Genomic DNA, 23,244 nt, shown 5'->3' with positions numbered 1-23,244 from the left:
CCTCATCATGTATGCATAGGACACATGCACCTACACACACGTGCTCTGAATACATGAACACGCATGCACACATGGTCAGAACAAGATAGAACAGCCCTGAGTTTTCTTACCCCAAGTGGAAGACTCCGATAGGGTGGCAAGGTGGATGTCCAGCTTCACATATTCTCCATCCAAGAAAAGGTGATGGATGGGACTATTCCCAAAGCCCCACCTGGCAGAATGACAGCCCAAGTAGGTTTATTCCTCCCTGGACTGAAGAGGAGCCTCTCAGTATCAGGTAAGATTATCACAGCCAAGAGAAATATTTTCCTTCCTCTACCTCAAGACAGGCTTTTCTACTGAAAACTACAGATGTGGTAAACAGGATCTGTAACAGGCCCAGCCACAATAGTTTGGATAGCCTGTATGTTTCCACAGGTTTGAGACTTCCCCACTTAGAGCCATCAGGGTGAGCAGTCCACACCTAAAAATGGGAGCAAGTTACAGAACATATCTTGATCTAGGAAGCCTTTGTCCTCACTTCCTCACATGACTCTTCTGCCTGGAAATACCATGGATGTGTTTTTAGGGAAGAATAGAATTACCTGTCACTCTGCCCCCAAGTGACACTGGCTGCTAGCCTGGGGAAAACCCTTCTGTCTCCCTAAAACAGGACTGGGAAACAGGAGAAAAGAAAACAAAACAGTAGGAATCTCAATACATGTAACACCAAAGCTATGAAATTAAGCTGACATTGGCTTATGAAAGAAGGCTTAACATATGCATGCTAACCCTACATATGGTGACTTCCTAAGATAAATTTAAAGGGAGGTTCTAGGCCCTGCAATAAGGTAAGAAAAATAAATAAAAAGGCACACATTTGAAAGAGGAAAATGGTTCCTACTTGTAGGTAACATGACCTTGTCTATAGAAATAACAAAAAAGTACATAAGTCTTAGGATTAGTTTATAGTAAATTACAACATAAAAGATACACACACCAAGACTAGTCATATTTCTGTATATTAACAGTATGTGGAAACTAGTTTAAAATGTAATGCCGTTTACAATCACTTCAAAAACTGAAATGTTTGGGTAAAAATGTAACAAAATATAGAGGATATGTATCCTGAAAACTCGAATAAGGATGAAAGACATCAAAGGAAAACTTCAATAAGTAAAAAGATACAAGTTCATAGATTGAAAGTTTGAACATAATGAAAACATCAAGTCTCCTTAACTGATCTAAAGATTGATTGCAAGGCTTTCTTATAGACATAGGCAGCTTATTCTAAAATTAATGTGGCAAGGCAAAGACCCTAGAATAGTTAAACCTACTTGAAAAAGAAGAAATATGTAAGAATAATCCTATCTGATATTAAAGGCTACTGTCTAGCTGTGATAATCAAGGCAGCGTAGTATTGACAGACACATAGTTTAAAAGAACACTAGAGAATCAAAAGTATACTCACATCAGTACTCTCAAGTCACTGGCAAAAGTTCAAAAACAATTGAATGGGGGAAGAGCAGAATTTACAAGGAGGATGCTGAGGCATTTAATCACCCACAGGCAAATAAACACATGCCTTGCATAAACAATAGCTCAAAATGGTTCACAGATTTAAATCAAACTAAAATTTAGGGGGAAAAAAACAGAAAAACTTCATAATCTAGAATAAGGCAGAGTTCTTCGACTTGTCAGCAAAAGTACAATTCATAAAATGAAAAACTAAGTGCTGAGAATGTAGCTCAGTGGTAGAGTGCTTGCCTGGCCTGCAAGAGGCCAAGGTTTCATCCCCAGTACAGGAGGAGGGGGTGGGGAATGAGAATGATCCTTATCAAAATTAGCCTTTTTGTGTGCTGTGGAAATCCACATTAAGAGAACAAATAAATTACACAGAGTAGGAGAAAAGTCCCAGGGAACCACACATCCACCTAACCAAGGACTTAGCATGTAGAATTCCAGTGAATTTAAAAGTAAGCAAAGACAGGAACAGACTTCAGCAAAGATAAAATAGAACAAATTTGATCATGAAAAATGTTCAACATCATTAGTCATTGGGAAATGCAATTAAAACCACAGAGGAAAAAAAACACTCAACATCCAACCTACCAGGATTGCTTTTCATTTTTAAATAGTGCTACAATCAAGTGCTATCAGGATGCCATAGAAACTAGATGACCCCCATGTTCCTGGGAATGTAAAATCAAACACACACTGTGGAAAACAGCTCTACAGTTTCTCATAAAACCAAACTTGTCCTAACGTTTACGCTTTTGGCCATTTATCCCAAAGAAATGAAAATTATTCACCCAAACAAAACTACACACTGTTAATACAAACACTGGAATCAGGCAACCCTCAAATCATTGGATAAACAAACAGTGCTTTAAATAGAGCATGGAAAAGTAGCAATAGAAAAAACTATTTATTGATATTTATGACAACTTGTATGAATCTCAGGGAATTATGCTGACTGGAAGAAAAATGCCCCAAAGTTACATACTGTAAAGTTTCGTTCATATAACACTTTTGAAATAACATCATCTTAGGAATGAAGGGTGAGTCTGAAAAGGCAATGCAAAGAATATTTTTGGTATTGCAAGTATTTCATATTACAGTCAGTTCCAGATGGCCAGAGAAAGTACATTTCTTAAAATTCTAGAGGTGTGAAGTCCCAGCCCAGTTTCTGGTGAGTTCTCTCTTTGTGGCCTGCAGATAGCCACCTTATGCCCATAAACAGGGAGATGGGTTGGAGGGGGAAGATGCTCTCAGCCCTCTCTCTTCTAAAGACATTCATCCCATAGTAGGTCTTCCATCTCATGGCCTTATGGAAATTTACTTTTCAATATATCTCATAGCAGGGTAGGGCCTCAAGATACAAATTTTGAGGGACGCAAATTGATTTTTCAATGAGCAGACAAATTGTATTTCATGTGGTTATTGTGAACATTAAAGAGTTACTACATTTGGCAAGTGGATGGAAAACCGCAAGCTCCCAGGAACTGCTGGCCTGTGTCGTTACACTTTCTGTACTTAATACATCAAGGAACTAATGCTTCCAATAACAGCAGCATAAGGGTTCAGACCAATGCTCCCACTAACATGAAAATAATATTAGTGATAACCTAGAAAATAATATTAGCAAATTATACCAATGTCAGTATCTGGTTATAATAATAAACCACAATTTTCAAAATGAGAAAATTATCAGTGAACAAGGGCTATTACTTCTTCCAACCTCATGTAAATTTACCATAATTTCAGGGGCTTTTTCTTTCAATTATGAAAAGATCTGAAAAATACTTAGTTGGCCCTCTTATTTACTTTTTGTGGACTTTCTGATCTGAATAATTCTGCCATTACTATAAACAGAAGTTTCCTGATTCATTGTTAGGGATAAAGAATATTAATGACAAGATCTAACATTTATCAGAACGTGCAATTTCCCAACAGTATGTATAAATATTTAATGCTTGCAATAACCACATGAATTGCTACTAATTTTACCCCATTTTATACATAAGGACGCCAATATAGAAATTCAGTAATGGATTTAAGACTAGGCAGCTGCTGAGATGGCATTCAGAAAATGGCTTATCTTACAATTAACTTACGCTTGCAAGGACCTATAGTGCTGAATGTAAGACTGGAGAGTGGACACTAGTTGTTCCTGCACTTAGAAGAAAGATATTCAGAACTTCAGCATTCAGGATGTTCCCTTTAACCTTTTTTATTTTATTCATGCTACTTACCAGATTAAGGAAATTCCTCTTTATTCCCAGTTTAGTCATTTTGTTTGAGTGTTGTTTTGCCAAATGTTTCCCCATGTTTTCTTTTTTGCTCTGTTAATATAGAAGGTAGCAGAGTTTTTAAAATGTGTATGCATGCCTATCTCTGTGTATGTGCACATGAGTGCAACCACCCAGGGAGACCAGAAAAGGGCATCAAGATACCCTGGAGCTGGTGTTACAGGTGGTTCTGAGCTATCCAATGTGGGTGCTGGGAACTGAATTCAGATCCTCCACAAGAACAGCAAGGGCTCTTAACTACTGAGCTATATTTCCAGCCCAACAAATTGATTTTTACATGATCAAAATGTTTTAGTCCTATGGCAAACACTTATTAAGTGCTTTATCTTTTTGAAATACTGAATTCGATCAGTATTTCTCAAGGAAATTTTATGTGTTTAAATGTTTTGCCTGCATATATGTAAGTGTACCTGTGCATACAATGGTGCAAAAGCCAGAAGAGGGCATTTGATTCCCTGGAACTGGAGTTAAGACAGTTGTTAGCTGCCAGTGAGTGCTGAGAATCCAATCTGATTTTTCTGCAAGAGCAACCAGGGCTCTTAACTACTGAGCCATCTCTCCAGCCCCTTGTTAAGAAATTTTATTCATAGGAATAGAGATCAATTTTTTTTGCTGGTATTTTTCTTTTGCATTCCTTCCTCCATTTTCTATAAATTTGTGTAAAAATCTCATATTATTTGATACAATTAATGAATGGAACTATCTAGACTTGACATTTTTCTTTGTAGGAATGTTTTTGATCATTTCTGTGTTAGAGGTTAAGCTTTTCTATTTAATTTTGTGTTTTTTGAGCAAGTCATATTTTTTCAAGTAATCTGTCAATTTTATTTAGATTGTCAAAGTCATTGTCATCCTTTTTTGATATATATAAGATCTGTACTGACTACTCTCTTTTTATTCTAATTTGTGTTATTTTACTAGGGGCTGAGTCCATTTTACTAATATGTTTATAAAATAAAATTTGGTTTTATTAACTTCTTGTCTCTTCTATTTCCTTGATTTTCACTGTATCTTTGTTTTGTCGCTAGCTTCTGAAAGCAGCTTAAATTGCTGATTCTGAAGTGTTCTTCCTAAGAGGGTTCTTAACCCAAGCCATCTCTCCAGCCACTGTACCATCCGTTTTTCATTCATGGTGAGGTGGTTTGGAGCATGAACACTGTAATGCTGCCTCTCTCTCTTGCATATGGGTCCTTTGACCATAAGCAGTGTTCCTCTCCAACTGCTGAAATGCCTGAGGACTTTTGATACATAACTATTCCAGCCTCCTAATAGTTTTCCTAACATTTTCTATCCTTTAACTTCCAATTTGCAGCTTTCTTGTAGAGCATTTATGGATACTGCTTTTCCAACGAATTTAGAACAATCTCTGAACTTTCAAATGTTCTGTCCCCTTACATCTAACCACTGGCATGGTTGGATTAATTTTCCATTTTGCTAATTTCTCATTCAAGATGAGTGTATGGGTTTTTGTTGTTGTTCTCTATCAGATTTGATAATCAAGCTTTTATTAGTAAAAACTAATGTTTCTAGGTCTAAAACTTTCTTATGGCAGTGGCAAATGTAACATAGATTTTTTTTCAAAGCACTAAGGACTGTCTTTGGAGCTTGACACTTGTTTTGTACAATAGTGTGTAACTTTCTGAATCTTTATAAAATATTGAAAATGCTATGGGTACCTATGAGGCAGGTGTAGTTTAATATGCTTTGCTATGGTCACCGTTTTAATATCTGTATTTACCATGACATCATGCTGTATGTATGTGCAATAAAATTCACTTTAAAAATAATTAGCAAGTAAACTGTTCCATTTTTGTTTGCTTTCTCTATGGGAGTCAGTTTTATTTAATAATTTCCAATTAAATTATTCATTTTATTTATATTTCCAAATTTAGTGGTGCCAAAGCATATGTAGTAGGCTCTTACAATGAAAAAGAAAATGATTCAGAGTGTGTGGCTCATATTTCTAATCCCAGTACTCAGGAGGCAGGGACATGCAGATCTCTGTGAGATCAAGGCCAGCCTGGTCTACATAACAAGTTCCAAGCCAGCTGGGGTTCAAGGAGACCCTGTCTCAAAACAAAACAAACACTCAAAAAAAAAAAAAAAAGGAAACCTCTCCTGTTTCCCCTCCTTCTCCAGGCCCTTTGTTCAGGCCAGGCAGGTCCTTGGCCCTGAGCTGCATTTGCCAGGGTGCACGGATGCCACTGGGCTCGCTCATTTATGAGACTCAGCTTTTCAATCTTGGCCTCTTGACTCTTCTCTTTCGCTGAAGTTCTTCAATACCTGAGCGCCAACCCTCTATTCTTCCGTCTTTTCTGCTCACTGGCAAGAAGACTGTTTGAATCACACGGTCTGCCATTATGAGAATAAAATTCCTACATGTCCTTTTAAGAGTCAAAAAAGGAAGCAAGTGAGATGTGGGGATGTGGGGGGGACCTTCACGGAAACTTTAAATGGAAAAAAACCACATTCATTTTCTCCAGTGGAAAATTCAAGCAGTGTCTAAATCAGGAGCACTGTTTGACCTGTATGAACCTCCAAAATGTGTGTGTATAGTGGGGAGTTCTAGTGTGCAGTAAATTTCCATGATCCCTTTCACCATCCCTGACTCCAGGCAAGTGAGGCTAAGCAGGATGGACATGGAAAGATACTGACCAGGGAACATTCCCTGGACTGGACTGGAGGAAGGTCTGGACTGGAGACCTGTATATAGCTACATGTCACCATCACCACCCTGGAAGTGAGATAGCTCACTAGATTTGATGTGCTTTCCTGGACAGCTTTAGGTGTCAACTTGACACACCTGGGTAGAGGGAGCCTCAACTGAGGAAGTGCCTCCATTGAATGGCCTGTGGTCATGTCTGTGGGGCATCTTCTTGATTACTGAATGATGTGGGAGAGTAACCAATGGGCAGATGGGCCTGTGTTGTATAAGAAAGCAGGCTGAGCAGGGGCCTGAAGAGCAAGCCAGTAAGCAGCATTCCTCTATGGCCTGTGCCTCAGCTCCTGCCTCCAGGTTCCTGCCCTGAGTTCCTACCTTGGGCTCTCTAGGTGATTAACTGTGACCTGGGAGATATAAGCTAAATAATCCCTTTCCTCCCCAAGTTGATATTGGTCAGAGTATTTTATTATAGCAATGGAGAAACAAACTAGAACAGCACTGATGGTAGAAAGCAGGTTTCAGAGGTCAAAGAGATTGAAGATACATAGAAAGCCTGAGCAGTCTAGCATTTTCCTACCAAGCAGTTCTGAGTTTGGGACATGAATCAATGGAAAAGCAGTTTCAACTAAGGCACTCTCCACTTACCGACGTCCAAGTACAAGCTGGCATCGTGTGTGACAGCACCACAGAACCCGACTAGATCTCCTAGATTCTCGCGTATTCTCTCAAGCAATGGTGTTGGAAGACAAACAGTGTGACGATACCCAAGAATGCTACAGGTGAGGACAGAGGCAAAACTGACATCCAAACTTTAGGAAACAGAAGCCTAGAAAATGATTCTGTCCAAGGAACTCAGCACCAAGGGTTAAACCATGAATAGACATAACCACACCCCAGTGTTCTGTAATCAGTCTATTAAGCATCTTCCCTTTATTCCGGACCACTGAATCTTGGTTGTGCAGGCTCTGCAGATTTATTCTGGCTTTCTTGCCAATGATGTTCTCACACTACATTGTATATTATATATATTTTAAAAATTTGGTTGTTATGTACCTTTAATCCTGGCCTAAAAACAGATCTGGAATTTATTTCTATGAAGTTTTTACAAAATTAGTCAAGTCATGATATCTATCACAGTGTGTTCATTCTGGAAGGTTACTGGTATTGCACTTTATACTGTAATAAGTACACTAGGAATGTTGGCAGATTTTATTTACATAAAGTTTAATCATAAGCAAAGATATTAGTTATGAATTCAAACAATATACTCAAAAAACATATATTAAACATAAGGCACTACATACAGATTTCCTTGAAACAAACTCATTTTATTTATGCTCTATTTAAAGAATATAAAATACACACTTTATAGCATTTATAACTTTACATATTAACAATGAAATAAAACCCTCTAAATAAAAGGAATTCAACTCATCCTTAAAGCTTACAAGATGGGTAAGAGAGGGAGGCACCCAACAATAATGTAAAGGCATGTTAGTCCTTTGACAGTCCAAAAATGTATCTGTAAATTCCTAAAGGAATCGGACCAGGACAATATAACTGCTAACGCTTTGCTGCATTTTACTGCTGTTTAGCAGAAAACCGTGTGTCATACATTGACAACAGCAACACAAATTCCTTGAATATAAGTAAATGTACTTAGTTCTGAATTAACCCATGGAAGTAACAAACATACAGAGCCAAACATCCTCCTGTTACCTTTGAGTACTGTCAAGAACAGCTAAGTATTTCCTGAAGCCAAATACTTTCTAGGATAAAGAAGGCAGAACAGCATGTTACCTAATCATCTAACAAAAGACACACTAAAACTGTAATGTAAAAGGCCAGTTTTACTCAGAAGACTTTCTGGGTACTATGGGAGTCACTGGGTTTTGTTTTGTTTTCTTCTGGTTTTCTTTTTTTTTGTTTTTCTTCAGTTTTTTTTCCTCTTATTTTTCATTTTTGACAGTGTCTCCCTAGTCCCAGCCAGCCTGGAACTTACTATGTAGACCAGGCTGGCGGAGATCTCACAGAGATTCGTCTGCCTCCATCTCCCGAGTGCTGGGATTGAAGGCATGTGCCATCATGCCCGGCACAGAAGTCACTGGTTTTGACAGTGATGAAAAAAAATTTTTTTCAAGCTATAAATGAATTAACACAAAGTTTAATATAATTATAAAAAAAACTTCTCTTGATTAAATAAACACTGTTCTTGTCTCATGAACAGAGACTTTAAAAATAAATTACCTAATTTTAGTAATTTGAAAATGGAGTAAAAGACAAAATAAGTGGGTAAAAACATGTTGAAAGGGCTAAGAAACTGACAGGGCACCTCTTCCTATCCCATCCTTTATGAAATCTGGTCATGGGCCGGATACCATGCTTAACCCCAGCCTAGTGAATGCCAGCCACTGTGAAAACCAAGCTCTCAGTTCTTTTGATATTTTTTAAATGGAAGCTGAAGTAGACAGGAATTTCCTATTATTTTATTTATTCAATGTTCAGTGTGACTATTCTGTGTGACCCCCCCAAAAAAAAATCACAAAATTTATGACCAAACAAAATCAGTCCTGTTCTGCTCTTAAAATAGCCAGTTTATGAGCCAGGCGTGGTGGTGCATGCCTTTAATCTCAGCACTCAGTAGGCAGAGGCAGGCAGATCTCTGGGAGTTCAAGGCCAGCCTAGTCTACATAGTGGGTTCCAGGACAGCTGGGGCTAAAGGGAGACCCTGTCTCAGAAAGACCAAAAAAAAAAACAAAAAAAAAATAGCCAGTTTATAATGAATAGCAGAGATTATGAATGCGGTACAGGAATGCCTCTCAAAACCCAGCAATAGGCACCAAATACCAAACGTTAGGAAATTAGCAGTTACTCAGTGCAAATGCACTCTGTTCATGACTGACAAGGTGTTGTTTGCCATCACAGATAAACAACATAAGCACAGATAAGTAAGCTACATGCTTACTGTAGATCAGACATGTATCTGAAGAGCAGGACCCAAGTTTTTTATATTGTCAAAACTTTCACACTACTGTCTCAGGTCTTTTCCCTAATGGATATCAACCAGGCTGCCACACTCTTTGTCCATTATGATTTTGATTATGAGGAACGACCTAGCACAGGTATCATGGCAGCCTTTCACAACAACTCTTTGGTTCTGAACAAGTATGTTAAAAGATGGGCAGGGTAACAATTTCATGATCCAAATACTCAATAAAACAGTTGGGAGGCTTAAGCTATTCTGCCATTTAGCATATGACTAGTACAAAGACTAAAATATACTAAATTCCATTTTAAATTTCTTAATACTCTACCATCTAAAGAGTAATTAAAAAGTTCCAAAGGCAAATATAAAAATTCTGGCCAAGTCAGGTTTATATTCAGGTCATAAATTTTTCTACATTTTAGTACTTCCAATAAATTTGAGAGTTGAAATTGTAACAGAAATAAATGAGTTTTTCATTATAATATTAACAAGTGATTCGGAGAAAGGAAAAAATAAGAAGTATAAAACATCACCTTTCCTGCAAGCTGCACTTTTCCTGACATCTGTGTCATGGGGAGAATGGAAGCTCAGCCACAGTCCAGTCCCGACAGCATCCTCTCTAAGTCACATACCTGACTTCCTCCTCTCTAACTCAAGTAATACCTGCACACTTCCACAGGCAGACACACACTCCCACATACACCTTACACAAATAGGAACGAAACACTTTTCTCTATTTTCTTCTGAATTTCTTATTAGCAATAATCTCTGAAGTTTTCTTTTTTTTCTTTTTTCCTTCCTGAACAAGGTCTTGCTACATAGCCCAGGCTGGTCTCAAATTCCAGATCTTGTCCATCCTTCAAAAGACCAGGATTGCAGGTGTGCCCCAACATGCCCAACTTAAAAGATAAAACTTGATTCTTCAACAGCTTAAAGGTCTCAACAAATTCGGGCTTTGCATCACATAGTCTTAGTTGGTTTTGTTTTGTTTATAGCAGCTTTGCTTAAGACGATTTCTTTATATGCCACAGTTCTGCTATGTGGTCAATCAATTCTATCAACCATCAGAGAATTTCTACATCAAGGGTTTACTTGGAATCCAAACTAATTAAAGGTAAATATAAAAATATAGTCAACTTTCTCTGAGATACACAAAATTCACAAATTAGATAAATATTTCTTTTGTGTCATTTACAAATATATAATTTTTTAAGAAATGCATGCCTATTAAATTCTGGTGAGTTTTCATTTATAAGATGTATCTTCACTGCAAAAAAAAAAAAGGACAGATGAAGTATTTTTCTCAAAAGCTATTTCTAGCTAGTGAAATATATGATTTTAACTGATTTATCAGCAATTCTACTACTGTCTGGGTTATTTGTATAAGGTAACACACCAAAACAAAACACAAAGAAAAACCAAAGAATTTTAGCATGTTTGGTTTAAGTTGTCTTTTGAAATAGTCTATATTATTCTTGTAACACCATTCTGTGTGTGGATCCTTAGTTTTGAAAGTAATCAGGATATGTGAATAAACCCCAGGACATTACCCTATTAAAGGATCATCATCATCGTCCTGAAGCTGAAGTCTGGAAAATGGACGGGTTGTAGACAGTCTGTTCTGCATAATTATTATAAGACCCGTTAGAATGGTTAATGCCAGTAGCGAACCAACAACAATTCCAATGGCTTCTGGGAGTTTAAGGCACCACTGGTCCACTAACAAGCACTTGGTATGGCCAAAGGTTCCATTATTGGGATGTGGTTTTAATCCCAGGATGTGGCACATCATTGGGTAAATATCCACAATGCTAATGGTGCTATGCTTGTAGCCTTTGTGAAACGCAGGACCGTGGGCAGCCAGAAATGGATGCATACTAGGCAAGGAATTGTCATAACCATGGTCACCTACTGAAAAAGAACAAGAGTTTGTTATTAAATAGGATCAGCTTTTCTATTCAAACAGCGTGCTACTATAAACCCACCAACTTTTGCCAGCCACTTCCCCATTCATTAGGATTCTCGTTGGCTGACCAAACAGAAGCCAGCAAGGAAAACCTGTGTTTCCGTCAGCTTAGCCATGACCCTTACTTCACATGCATGCACATCTTTGCTCAAGGGGCCATGGCTTTAGACTGTAACACAACTTCTTATGTGCTGATTTTTCAGCCCTATCCCACTTACTTTACCTGTCAATCTCCAGTGTTAGTTGCAAAAGCTCACTACGAACAGCACCAGTGGTTTTAAAAACAAAAAAAGTTGTCAAGTGCCAAAGGTCCTATACAACTAAGGAGAGCAGAAGACCACTGAATGGAACAAGGAAGAAAAGGGTCTTCAGACAAGCACCTCAGTTGCTTTTGTAAGAAATACTATGGTGCCTGGTGTAATGGCACACGCCTTTAATCCCACTCAGGAGGTTGGGGCAGGTGGATCTTTGTGAGATCGAGGCCAGCCTTGTATACACAGTGAATTCCAGGCCAGCTGGGGCAATAAGCAGAGCCTGGCTCTCCCAAAACAAAAACACGCCTTTAATCCCACTCAGGAGGTTGGGGCAGGTGGATCTTTGTGAGATGAGGCCAGCCTCGTATACACAGTGAATTCCAGGCCAGCTGGGGCAATAAGCAGAGCCTCGCTCTCCCAAAACAAAACAAAACAAAACAAAACAAAACAAGAAATAAAATGTTGCCTGGTATGGTGGGTGGTGGCACACGCCTTTAATCCCAGCTCTGGGGAGGCAGAGGCAGGTGTCTGAGTTTGAGGCCAGTCTGGTCTACATAGTAAGTTTCAGGCCAGTTAGGGCTACATAGAGAGGGCCTATCTCAAAAAACAAACAACAAACAATAAAACCCAACAAACCCACAAAACCATAGTATAATGTATTACTGGATTACTAACAGTTAATAAACACCTCAAAAATAAGGAGGGTCAGACAAGTAAGAATTTTACAGAAAGCATTCTTGTATTGAATGTGAAATAGAACCACTTAACTGCAACTTGTAACTTCAGTAAAAGTCTGACTCAAAGGAAAACATGATGCCTGATATGAACCGGATACCTAGTCTTCACATGCATTTAATAAATTTCCACTTTAGCTGACAAAGTATACTGATGTTGGTTATGAAATTCTTTGTACATTTGAAATTTTTCAGAACAAAATGAAATGGGATCAAAATGACAAAAAGAATTAATCTATTAGGAGGTCAATACTATTAAAATTCAAATACATACATCCATTAATGGAAAAATATTAGAAGGGGAAATTCCCACAATTAACATTTGTCTATCATTCTGTATTGAGGTATTATGGGTAGTTTTTGTCTTTTCTATATTTTCAAAGTTTACAAAAATGAGTACATAAAATAACATAAATATAAATAATACACAAACTTACTGATGCTGAGTCTGCCCCATCCTTCCCTGATACTTCTAAATTTCTAGACATCAGGGATCTGCTATGATAGCCTACAACTGAATCTGGTGCCCACCTGGTTCTGTAAGTCCGCTTTCAGTAAAGCGTACAGCACGTCAGTGTGCTCACCAACTGTCCACAGCTGCTTCCACATGTGAAAACAGAGTTGAGGTGAGGAGCTGAGGCCAAGCTTTGGTTCACAAAGCTGAAAATTTCTATCATCTTACCAGGTATTTAAAAGTATTTTTTAAGTACTAAAATTAAACACAAAATATAGATAAATAAACTTCACTTGAGGCAAGACCTGTAACTCACCTCCTATACATTTTATGTTTGAGGAAATTTTAAAAATTTTTATTTATTTATTTATTTTATGTGTATGCGTATATTGCCTGCACGTAGGTAAGTGCACCTATGTCATGCAATGCCTGTGGAGGTCAGAAGAGGCTGTTGGATCCCCTGGGACTGGAGTAACGGACAGTTGTTAGCTGCCATGTGGGTGCTGGAATATGAACCCAGTTCTTCTGTAAGAATAACCAGTGTTCTTAACTACTGAACCATCTCTCCAGCCCCCTGAGGAAATTTTTTAAGCATTTTATTTATTATTTTTATTTTATGTGTATGAATGTCTTGCCTACATGTAAGTGCAGCTGTGTCATGCAATGCCTGCAGAGGTCAGAGAGGGCATTGGATCCCCTGGAACTGGAGTTACAGAAGGCTGTTAGCTGCCATGTAGGTGCTAGAAACTGAACCCAGGTCCTCTGTAGGAGCAGCCAGTGCTCTTAACCACTGTGCCATCTCTCCAACCTTCGAGGAAAAATTTTAATGCATCTATTTTGCTAACTTGGTGAATTGTTTGATTTGTTTACTTTCACTTCTTGCCCAATGTTCCAAATAACCTCAGCATTCAAGGAAGTGATTTCATCATTAAGGGGACACTGGGGTTATTCAGACAAATGTTTTTAAACATAGGCAAGGAAAAGGGATGTGAGCTGGCTCATCTGGTCCCCTTTACTTCTTTACTTCCCTTTTATTTCCTAAATATTAGGAGACCCAATCTTGAAAATTACTGACAGTAACTACAGTTTTGTTAGGAAAGTGAAACTTGGCCAGTCATGGTAGCACAGGCTTTTAATCCCACCACTTGGGAGGCAGAGGCAGGAGGATCTCTATGAGTTTGAGGCCAGTCTGGTCTACATAGTAAGTTCCTGGCCAGCTGGGGCTACAGGGAGACCCTGTCTCAAAAAGACCAGAAAAAAAAGAAAGACAGACAGACTATAGCTTCACCATTAAGGTTACACAACCCCTGAATCTAAAAGTGAAACCGTGGCTATTATAAACTGCTATTAAATGAAAACAATCATCTTTTGGAAGCTGAACTGGTGATACTTATTGACCTTATATAAATCAAAGCACCCACAGAGTAGAACATGGTCACAATGTGTGCTGAATCCTTTGACTACAACAGAAATGTCCTAAATAAATACTTACATTTTGATGATGATGCATTTAGTACAATCGTCCAGCCTTCTTCAGCAACCAAAATAATAGGCTGAATTCGATTATTATGTTGGTAATAAAATCTGTTAGGAATATCTTCTTTGAGATAAACATGCATGTGAGGGCTGCAGTTTTTCAGTCTGTCATAAGCCTCTGTTACATCTGTAAAAAGGCAAGGGAATACCAAAGGGGAATGTCATAGATGACTTACAAGCAAAAATACATCTAACTAGCAGAAATGGATAAAAAATTATACAATGCTACCTACTAAAAACTGTACAGTATTACCTACTATTGCTTTTAATTCTTAAAATAACAAAGAATAATTGTGTGACAGTTTGAGAGATGGACATAGGCACACACGCGTGCATTTACACTTTCAACCTTTCAATAATTCACATCTCTCCTCATTTTGTGGATAATCCTAGTTGACTCAGAAAAGGGACAATTTTCACATTGAGTTTCCTAAGTAAACATAAACTATGTCTTACTACTAATTACCAAGTCCATGGTCAGTAAAAGAAATGTATGTATCTCACAGTAAAATTCAAGCTGTCTTTAAGGATAAAATTTTCTTTTCTAAGGCCTGATGTGGTGGCACACAGAGGCCTTTAATTGCAGCACTCAGGAGGCAGAGGCAGGCAGAGCCCTGTGAGTTCAAGGCCAGCCTGGTCTCCATAGCAAGTTCAGGCCAGCTAGAGCTATAGGGAAACCCTGTTACCAAAAGACAAAAAAAAAATCTTTTCTATTTTAGTGTAAATTAAGGAATATATCCAAAAAGCAGAGGAAAAATTGCTTTAAAGCTAACCCATATGCCAGTTGCTCAAAACTTGTATATTAGAGCGAGAAAACACTCATTCTGAATTTGAGTATCGACCCTGAACCACATGAATCCAGAGCTGCATTGTTTCACACACCCTCCCTCCCTCAATCAACTGCCCAATTCAAATAAAAGCATCCCTTAGTTAAACATCTACTTACTTATTTTAGGAAGAATCGCAGCAACGGGGCTTAAATCTATGACACTGTAGTTTGAATGGTCGATGCAGGGATCCAACTTTATCAGTCGCTTCTCAGAACACTGAGTCATTCCATGATCACTTGTAATGATCACATTAAGATTTTCCCAGAGTCCCAACATCTTGAGTTTTTGGACTAGGTCACCAATAAGGTCATCTATTTCTTTCAACACCCTGCTCATGTTTTCTTTATCTTCGGGTCCATACTTGTGGCCACTTGCATCTGGTTCTTCCCAATAGAGTGTTGCAAAGGTGACTGGTGGGTTGGACTTGCTGAGCCATGCGGTAATATTACTGAGTCGCTCCTCAAATGACACTGAGTGGCTATAATTCATAAAATAGGAAGGCGTGGTATTGTGAATGGACACGTCAGTACCGGGCCACATAGCGGCAGCACTTGACCTGTTTTCCTGAAGTTCATTAGTCACCCAAATTGGCACTGCCCCATTCCACCAAAAAGGATCCTTATCATTAGATTCAGAAAAATGTTTCTTAGTGGCTTCATCATACATGGAATTGGCCACAATGCCATGGCTTTCCTCATATAAGCCTGTCACAATGCTATAGTGGTTTGGAAATGTTTTTGTGATAAAAACATTTTTAATGTGCTCCACCAAGACACCTTCTTTGATAAAATTCTGGAGATGAGGAAAGTCATAATTCTTCAGATAGTCAGCTCTAAAGCCATCAAAAGACACCAGTAGTAACTTGGGCGGCAAACCATAGGAAGAGTCACCTCCACAACTAGTGATGAGTCCCGGAAACAAAAGTATCACTAACAACTTCATAATGAAGATGCTGAATACAGCAGTCAGGGCTCCTAAAATATACAACCACAATTCATAAAACTGTAATGCTATTTGATTTGGATTTACATCTCAAGATAATTAATATTTACAAATCTTTTACATGTCAGCTTTACCTATACTAACTTAAAAATTCAGCATTACTTTAAAAATAAGAGTTGAAATACAGAAAAATTCCTTTACATATCCAGTTTCCTATCGATACATGTACGGTCCATCTGTCAAGCTCTGAAGGGAAAATGGGCCATTCTTTTGTCTCCATAAATACTCCTGTCTGTAGCATCTAAAGCAACAGAAACTACTCTAAAAGCTTAAGAACAGATGAAGACATAAAAATGATTCTTTTGTTCAAAATACAAATAATTCCAAGTTTTCAGAGGCCCTTTCACTGGTCTACTACCTACCAGCAGTTTTTCGTCTATATAAACAGTCAGTGGACATTCTACCACACTGGATCATTACCAACTTGAGTTTAGAAATACTGATATAAAGCAGGTGACTGAAAACATAAATGCTGAAAACGATCTCAATTTAACTGGCACTTGCTCTAATTTCACATGAAGTTGACTAACAGACAAAGCTTATGGAGACTTGGATACCACAGTAACTTCTGAAAAATCTCAATACTTACTGAAATCAATTTCATCACTATACCCCCTTTAACTTCCATTTTATTGTCAAAAGCGTGACTACTTTTCCAAGTGGACTAGGTTCAGAGATATTCCTAATCACTTTAAAAAAAATCCATTGGGGGCTGGAGAGATGGCTCAGTGGTTAAGAGCTGCTGCTCTTGCAGAGGATCTGGGTTCGGTTCCCAGTACCCACATGGCAGTTAACCATTATAACTCCAGTTCCAGGTGATCTGACACCCTCTTCTGACCTCCATGTGCATTACACGACAGGGGTGCACTTACATACATGCAGGCAATACTCACATAAAATAAAAATAATAAATAAAAAAATTCATTGGTTACAGAAATCACTTTCACCTAAGTATTCCTGTCTTCCCTCTCCACCTTCCTTGGTCTAAGTAAGGTATGTGATGTAGGCAGAATGAGTTTTACAGTACATGGGCAGGATGCCTCTTCCGCTGTAAGAGGAGAGGGCTAGAGTAGGCAAAGGCTGGTCAGCTACCAGCATGGAAGCCCGAGGGTTAAAGGAGGCTGTCCTCTTTCCCATCTCCATTGATGCTATCTTCCTGGAAGTCTTTGATCCCTCTGGTTGGAGCACTTGGGTCTCCTAGCTCACCCACTTTGTAGTCAGCATCTGCTGCCAACTTAATCTTCCCGGGAGGCTCTATTCATGACACTTCCCTTAAGAAATACTCAAAGGGTCATTTTTAAAAAGTTCCAAACATCTTATTTGGCACCCAAGCCCCTCTAGTATCCAGGTCCAAACTACTGTAAATTACTGTCAAGTGGGCACAGAAACAATTTCCATTCTGAAATTTTCACCATCCTTCACTGTCACATGTCTGAGCTCTATTAACAGTGACGTGTGGAGGATAAACACTCATATTGGTGACAGTTATCACAATAGCACTTCAGTTATAGTTTCCAGGGCTGGAGAGATGGCTCAGTGGTTAAGAGTACTGATTGTTCTTCCTGAGGACTCTGGTTCAATTCCTAGCTCCTACATGGCAGCTAACTCCAGTTCCAAGGGATTCAATACCCTCTTCTAGTCTCTGTGGGCTTTGCACAACACAGGTGGATGTACATGCAAGCAAAACACTCATACACATAAAATTAAAATAAATTTTAAAAGTCGTTTGTGTTTCCAGAACATCCTAAAGTTTCGTCTTCTACATACTTTCTTCTGAAGTTTTGTTCAGATGCTCTTTTAAGCCACTTTTAAAAATGTCATTCAAAGCTAGGCATGGTGGCACACACCTTTAATCCCAGTACTCCAGAGGTAGAAGCAGGCAGATCGCTGTGATATCAATGCCAGCTTGGTCTGCACAGCTAGTTCCAGGTTAGCTATGGCTATGTACTGAGACCCTGTCTTAAAAAGGAAAATCAAACAAAAATCTAAGTCTGGCCTGGTGGTGCATGCCTTTAATCGCAGCACTATAAAGAAGCAGAGGCAGGATCTCTGTGAGTTCAAGTCCAGCTTGGTCTACATAGCGAGTTCCAGGTCAGCTAGGGCTACAGGGAGACCGTGTCTCAAAAAAAAACAAAAGCAAATAAAAATCATTCAGATGATCTTGCTTGCAGAGTCGGGCCAAAATGCACTGTATGAAATTCTCAAAGAATCAATAAAAGTATTTTCAATTATTTTAAAAACCTCATTTAATATATATCTACTAAGCCCATAACACAAAAATATATGCATGCATCATGTACCAGGTAAGGAAGGCTTTATATTTAAATAGGTCATATTCAAAACAGGAGCATTAATAACCAAAATAATGAACCATGATGTCATCTTGGAAAAAGAAAGACAGGCTTTAAACCTAGATTAAGTCTGTTTTACAACACGACTTCTCTGTAACACTGTCCTTGAGATTAATACACCATAAAAAAAAAGTTTTGTAAAAGTAAGCCCTCAGAAGAACTCTCACAAATGGAATATTATAATGTGTCTAAAAATTTCCAGTAGTCACCTCTAAGACGTAAAGGAATTCAACCAATGGTACAAGGACAACAGGATAGTCACATGCCGAAGAATTAATATGGGGCCTCAACTTCTACGACATGGAAAAATTAACTTAAAAATGATCATAGACTTAAGGGAAGTGCTAAAGTTGGGGAGTTCTTGGAGGAAAATATGGCAGTGAATTTTAACAACTGATTATGGCAAATGCTGTGCCCACAATATAGACGACAAACTGACAGATGAGGGGTAGGATAAGAAAAATGGACCTAATCAAATGTTTTTAAAGTTGTGTACTTCAAACAACAACATCAGGCAAGTGAAAAGACAACCACAGAACTGGGAAGAAAATATTTTCAAACCATGAATCGGATGAGTAATATATAAAGAACTGTTACAACTAAATAATATTCAATAATATAAAACCAAACAGAATCCAATTAAAATAAGCAAAAGATCTAAAAGGAAGATATAGATGATAAATAAATATGTAAAAAATGTTAAACATCATTAGTCTTTAAAGAAATGCAAATCAAACTACTGAAAAAGCACTTCACCTATTGGTGGTTAAATAAAACAAGATGACTATAACAACTGTTGGAAAGTATACAAAGAGAAAGCAAAATTTTTATAAATTGCTAATGAGGATGTGTAATGGTTTGAATGAAAAATGTCCCCCATAGGTTCCAAGTATCTGAACACTTTGTCCCCAGTTTGTGGCACTATTCTCGGAGGTTTTAGGAGATGAGGCCTTACTGGAGAAAGCACATCTTGGGGGGCTTTGAGAATTCATAGCCATACCCATTTCTAGTCTCTGTCTCTCTGCTTCCTGTGCCTTACTGAAGATATGAGCCCTCAGCTTCCTCTTCGGCTGCCTCCACCCATGCCTCCCGCCATGATGGACTCTTCCCCTCTGGAACCATAAGCCAAATAAACTCTTCCTTCTATAAGCTGCCTTGGTCATGGTGTTTTCTCACAGTAACAGAAAAGTTACTAATACTAGGATGTAAAATGGTACAGTGAATTTGAAAAAAAAAATCAGGCAATTCTTCACAAGGCTAAATATAGTCACCATAAGACCCAGAAATTCTAGCAGGTATATGCTCAAGAGAAATGAAGACATATCCACACAAACCTGCATATGCATATTCACAGCAGGATTATTATTAAGAGGCCAAAAAGTAGAAGCAACCCGAATATCAATCAATCTATAAATAGATAAAATGTGGTATATATAGATAATGAGATATTTGTCAATAATTAGGAATAAAGTATGGAAATGTGCTATGACTTGGATAAGCCTTGAAGTGTTACAGTAAATGAAAGAGGCAGTCAGTATGCAGATGCAGATTTTGTGATCAATTAGGAAAAATTCAATAGTCTTAATCTCTGTTTACATACAATGACACTGAAGTCCACTGAATATTGAGCTCAGAAGGTAATTAGCAGCTTTATCACACTCTAACTTCATGTACTTAACAAGTGCAGCAGTATATTTCTGAGTTAACAAGTCTGGCAACAATCTCCACAATACTAACAGAACTTGACCTGTCACATCTTTCATTAGCAGTATAGGAGTCCACATCTACCACACTGTTTCATTCTAATGATGAGTCTTTTTTAAATTTTATTTCTTATTTTTATTTTATGTCTGTCTATTGCCTGCATGTATGTAAGTGCAATGTATGTTAACTGCACCTGTGATGTGCAATGCCAGGGGAGGTCAGAAGAGGGCGTCAGAATCCCCTGGAACTGGAGTTAGCTGCCATGTGGGTGCTGGGAATCGAACCCAGGTCCTCTGCAAGAACATCCAGTGCTCTTAACCACTGAGCCATCTCTCCAGCTCCTCTAATGATGAGTCTTAAGCTGTATACAAAACACCATTAAAAAAAAGTTCTCAAACTATTTTCATGGGATGAAAAAGCCATGGTTCCAAGGAATGAAACTATAAAATACCGATAGAAATTCTGTAATTTTCATACCAACAAACAGCAAAAACAAAGAGAAAGGAGGGGGTGGACAGCTGGCTCAGCAGTTAAGAGCTCTGGCTGCTCTTCTAGAGGACTCAGGTTTGGTTACCAGCACCCACAAGTCGGCTAACAGCCATCCTGAACTCCTGTTCCAGGGGATCCAACCCTTTCTCCTTCCTCTGGCCTCTGTGGGTATTGCAGAAACACAGGTACAGCTACATACATTCAGGACAAACCCTCATGCACATTAATAAAAATATTTTTTTAAAACAACCAGGAAGGGAATTAAAAAACAGGCACATCTGAGCTGCAACCAAGTATCTCTATGATGTAGTCCCCAGTTCAACAGACAAAACACCTCCTGTCTCCTCTGGGTTGACTATCTTGCCCAGATAGAAATCCTATCAGTGAACTCTCATTCCTGGGTGATTTACAGTTGGGTTGGAAAAGGATATGGTGCAAGTCGCTTGCCATCTGCTCTGTAATACAATGAAACACTTATGTAAAATTGCATTATCCATTACTATCTGTGTACACAGATAACTTAGGTGGTTCTTGTTGATTTTGATTAGTAAATATAAACTCCCTGGAAAACGTTCTCAGTCTTAAAGATTCTAGGATTCTAAATATTCTTTAATTTTCTAAGGCATCTCCAAGACAGTTACACTTATCTTACTACGTATAAAATGCCCTTTTAAGTATTCTCTGTATTTCCAAAAAAAAAATTTTCAAATTATATTGTGTAGAGCTAATTAAAAATCTTGCAGAGAGATCGAAAGCTCCCTGTTTCCTTAAAACAGAGACAATCTGGAAAAATGGTTAGAAAAGGAAACCATAATACTGATTTCCTGTAATTCTTGGCAAGTGTTCAAGTCTCGGGTCCTGAGCTAGTGAATGTTCTCATCACTAGCTGTATGGTCTTGGAGAAGTCCTTTCTCTGCTCTGCACCAGGCTTTCAGGGTCGGTCAGAACAGGACGCTTTTATCTCACAGCATTGGGACCAGCAAAGCAAGCGCTTGTTCGCAAAGCGCTTGACACTGTCTCCAGCATCTTTGGCTGTTTGGATGGCTTGTTTTGTAGGACAGGAATGGTATCAGAGAGCCATCTAGGAATAAGAAGATCTGGGACCAGACATTCAGGAGGTTGTGCATCCCCGCCCACACGCCTTCCCCCCTGAACCCCAATCCCCAACTTCTCGCTTCACCCTGACATCACGCTGCCCTCCCGATTTCACACCCACCTGCTGGAGCTTCATTCACCTCCCCCTCCTGCTATCACCCTGCCTCCCCCGGTCCCCCCACGGGCGTCCCCACCCCCGGCGGACCCGGGAGCGTGTGTCCGTGTGCGTGGAGCTAGACGGTCTCCGTATTTTCAACACTTAGCGGACAGAGGAAGGGACTGTCATCTCCCTCCAGATCCGTGGGCGCACCAACTCAGACTCACCCGCCGCCGCTGCCGCTTCGCTCCGACGCGCGGAACTTGGCGCTAGCGGAACCGCGAGTTCCGGGGTCCTTGCGGGCAAGGGGGTACCCGTGGGAGAGCGACTCTACAGTTCGCTTCCTGCGGCGCCTGCGCAGTAGCCGACGCCCCCTCCGCAGGGGTTCGTAGGCCCCAGACTCCAGCTGCTGGGGGCGCTCAGAGTTTGCGCAGCGACTGCGGCCCCGCGGCGGAGGCTGAGACGAGCACCGGGATTGGATGCGGTAGCCAACTGGAAATGTAACGCCCTTTCTGATTGGCTAGGCTCATATCACACTTGGAGACAGGTGGAGTTGAATTGGAGCTGGGGAAAAGGTTTGCTCCTCCTTCTCCCACCGTGTTTTTTTTAAATCATCCTAGTAGTGGCGCCCAGTTTTTGGCCGCCAGACAAGGAAGTTCCTTCTGCTTTCTACTTTACAAAGAAAGAAGCTTTGAAATAATTAAATTCACCATTTTGTAGTCTTGTTTCTGCGTTCTCGAGCCCATTTCTGTTTATAAAACCAACCACCCTCTTCTAATCAGCTCATCTAGACATTCATTCTGCTTAGAATGAGGGCTTACCTGATTCTACAATCCCAAAGAAAAGTCAGAATCTTCACATGAAATTTGTTGTAATTTCGTCTTTTGACACTTATGTATGTGAAACTGTGCTCCTGCCTTTAATAGGAATTTTTAGAATTCAGGATTTAAAAGGCAACGTAATAAAGAAGTAGAAACTGACCTCAACAATTGCAGATAGCTTTATTAGCCACAAGGGACAAGCAACATTCCAGTTGGAATGGAGGTGGGGTGGGGGTTGCGGATTTATAGATGAAATCGGCCCAGAAAATCCCAGAAAGGGGTTGTACCTTCCCAGAATCCCAGAAGGTGGGTCCTGCCCCTTCCCAGAATCTGGGAAGAAGAAATGGGGCATTCTGATAGGACAACCAGGTATCTTCTGCAAGGTGCTTGGTAAGGAACCAGACCTGCAAAGAGGCTGATAAGAAGCCAGATGTCTAGGCTAGAGGCCCTGTTTTCTTAGATAGATGCCTCC

General features: G+C 39.2%; 1 protein-coding gene across 2 annotated transcripts; it reads right to left on the bottom strand.

Annotated features, from left to right (window-relative positions):
* Window positions 1-8,591: 8,591 nt before the first annotated feature.
* On the bottom strand, window positions 8,592-22,843 carry Enpp4 (ectonucleotide pyrophosphatase/phosphodiesterase 4). Of its 2 annotated transcripts, none has more exons than XM_017801580.2 (4): window positions 22,773-22,843; window positions 15,330-16,187; window positions 14,340-14,510; window positions 8,592-11,350 (listed from the first exon to the last, which is right to left on the bottom strand). In XM_017801580.2, the coding sequence occupies exons 2-4, from the start codon at window positions 16,153-16,155 to the stop codon at window positions 10,986-10,988; spliced, it is 1,362 nt and encodes a 453-aa protein (XP_017657069.1). In that variant the 5' UTR covers window positions 16,156-16,187; window positions 22,773-22,843; the 3' UTR covers window positions 8,592-10,985. The 2 variants fall into 2 exon arrangements, with proteins under 2 accessions (XP_017657069.1, XP_008844938.1); XM_008846716.3 differs by lacking the exon at window positions 22,773-22,843 and adding an exon at window positions 22,179-22,356.
* Window positions 22,844-23,244: the final 401 nt, after the last annotated feature.

This window comes from Nannospalax galili, unplaced genomic scaffold (genome assembly GCF_000622305.1).
Source record: "Nannospalax galili isolate Female #2095 unplaced genomic scaffold, S.galili_v1.0 scaffold803, whole genome shotgun sequence".
NCBI lineage: Eukaryota > Metazoa > Chordata > Mammalia > Rodentia > Spalacidae > Nannospalax > Nannospalax galili.
The sequence above is the reverse complement of the archived record's forward strand: the minus strand, read 5'-3'. Positions and strand labels throughout refer to the sequence as shown.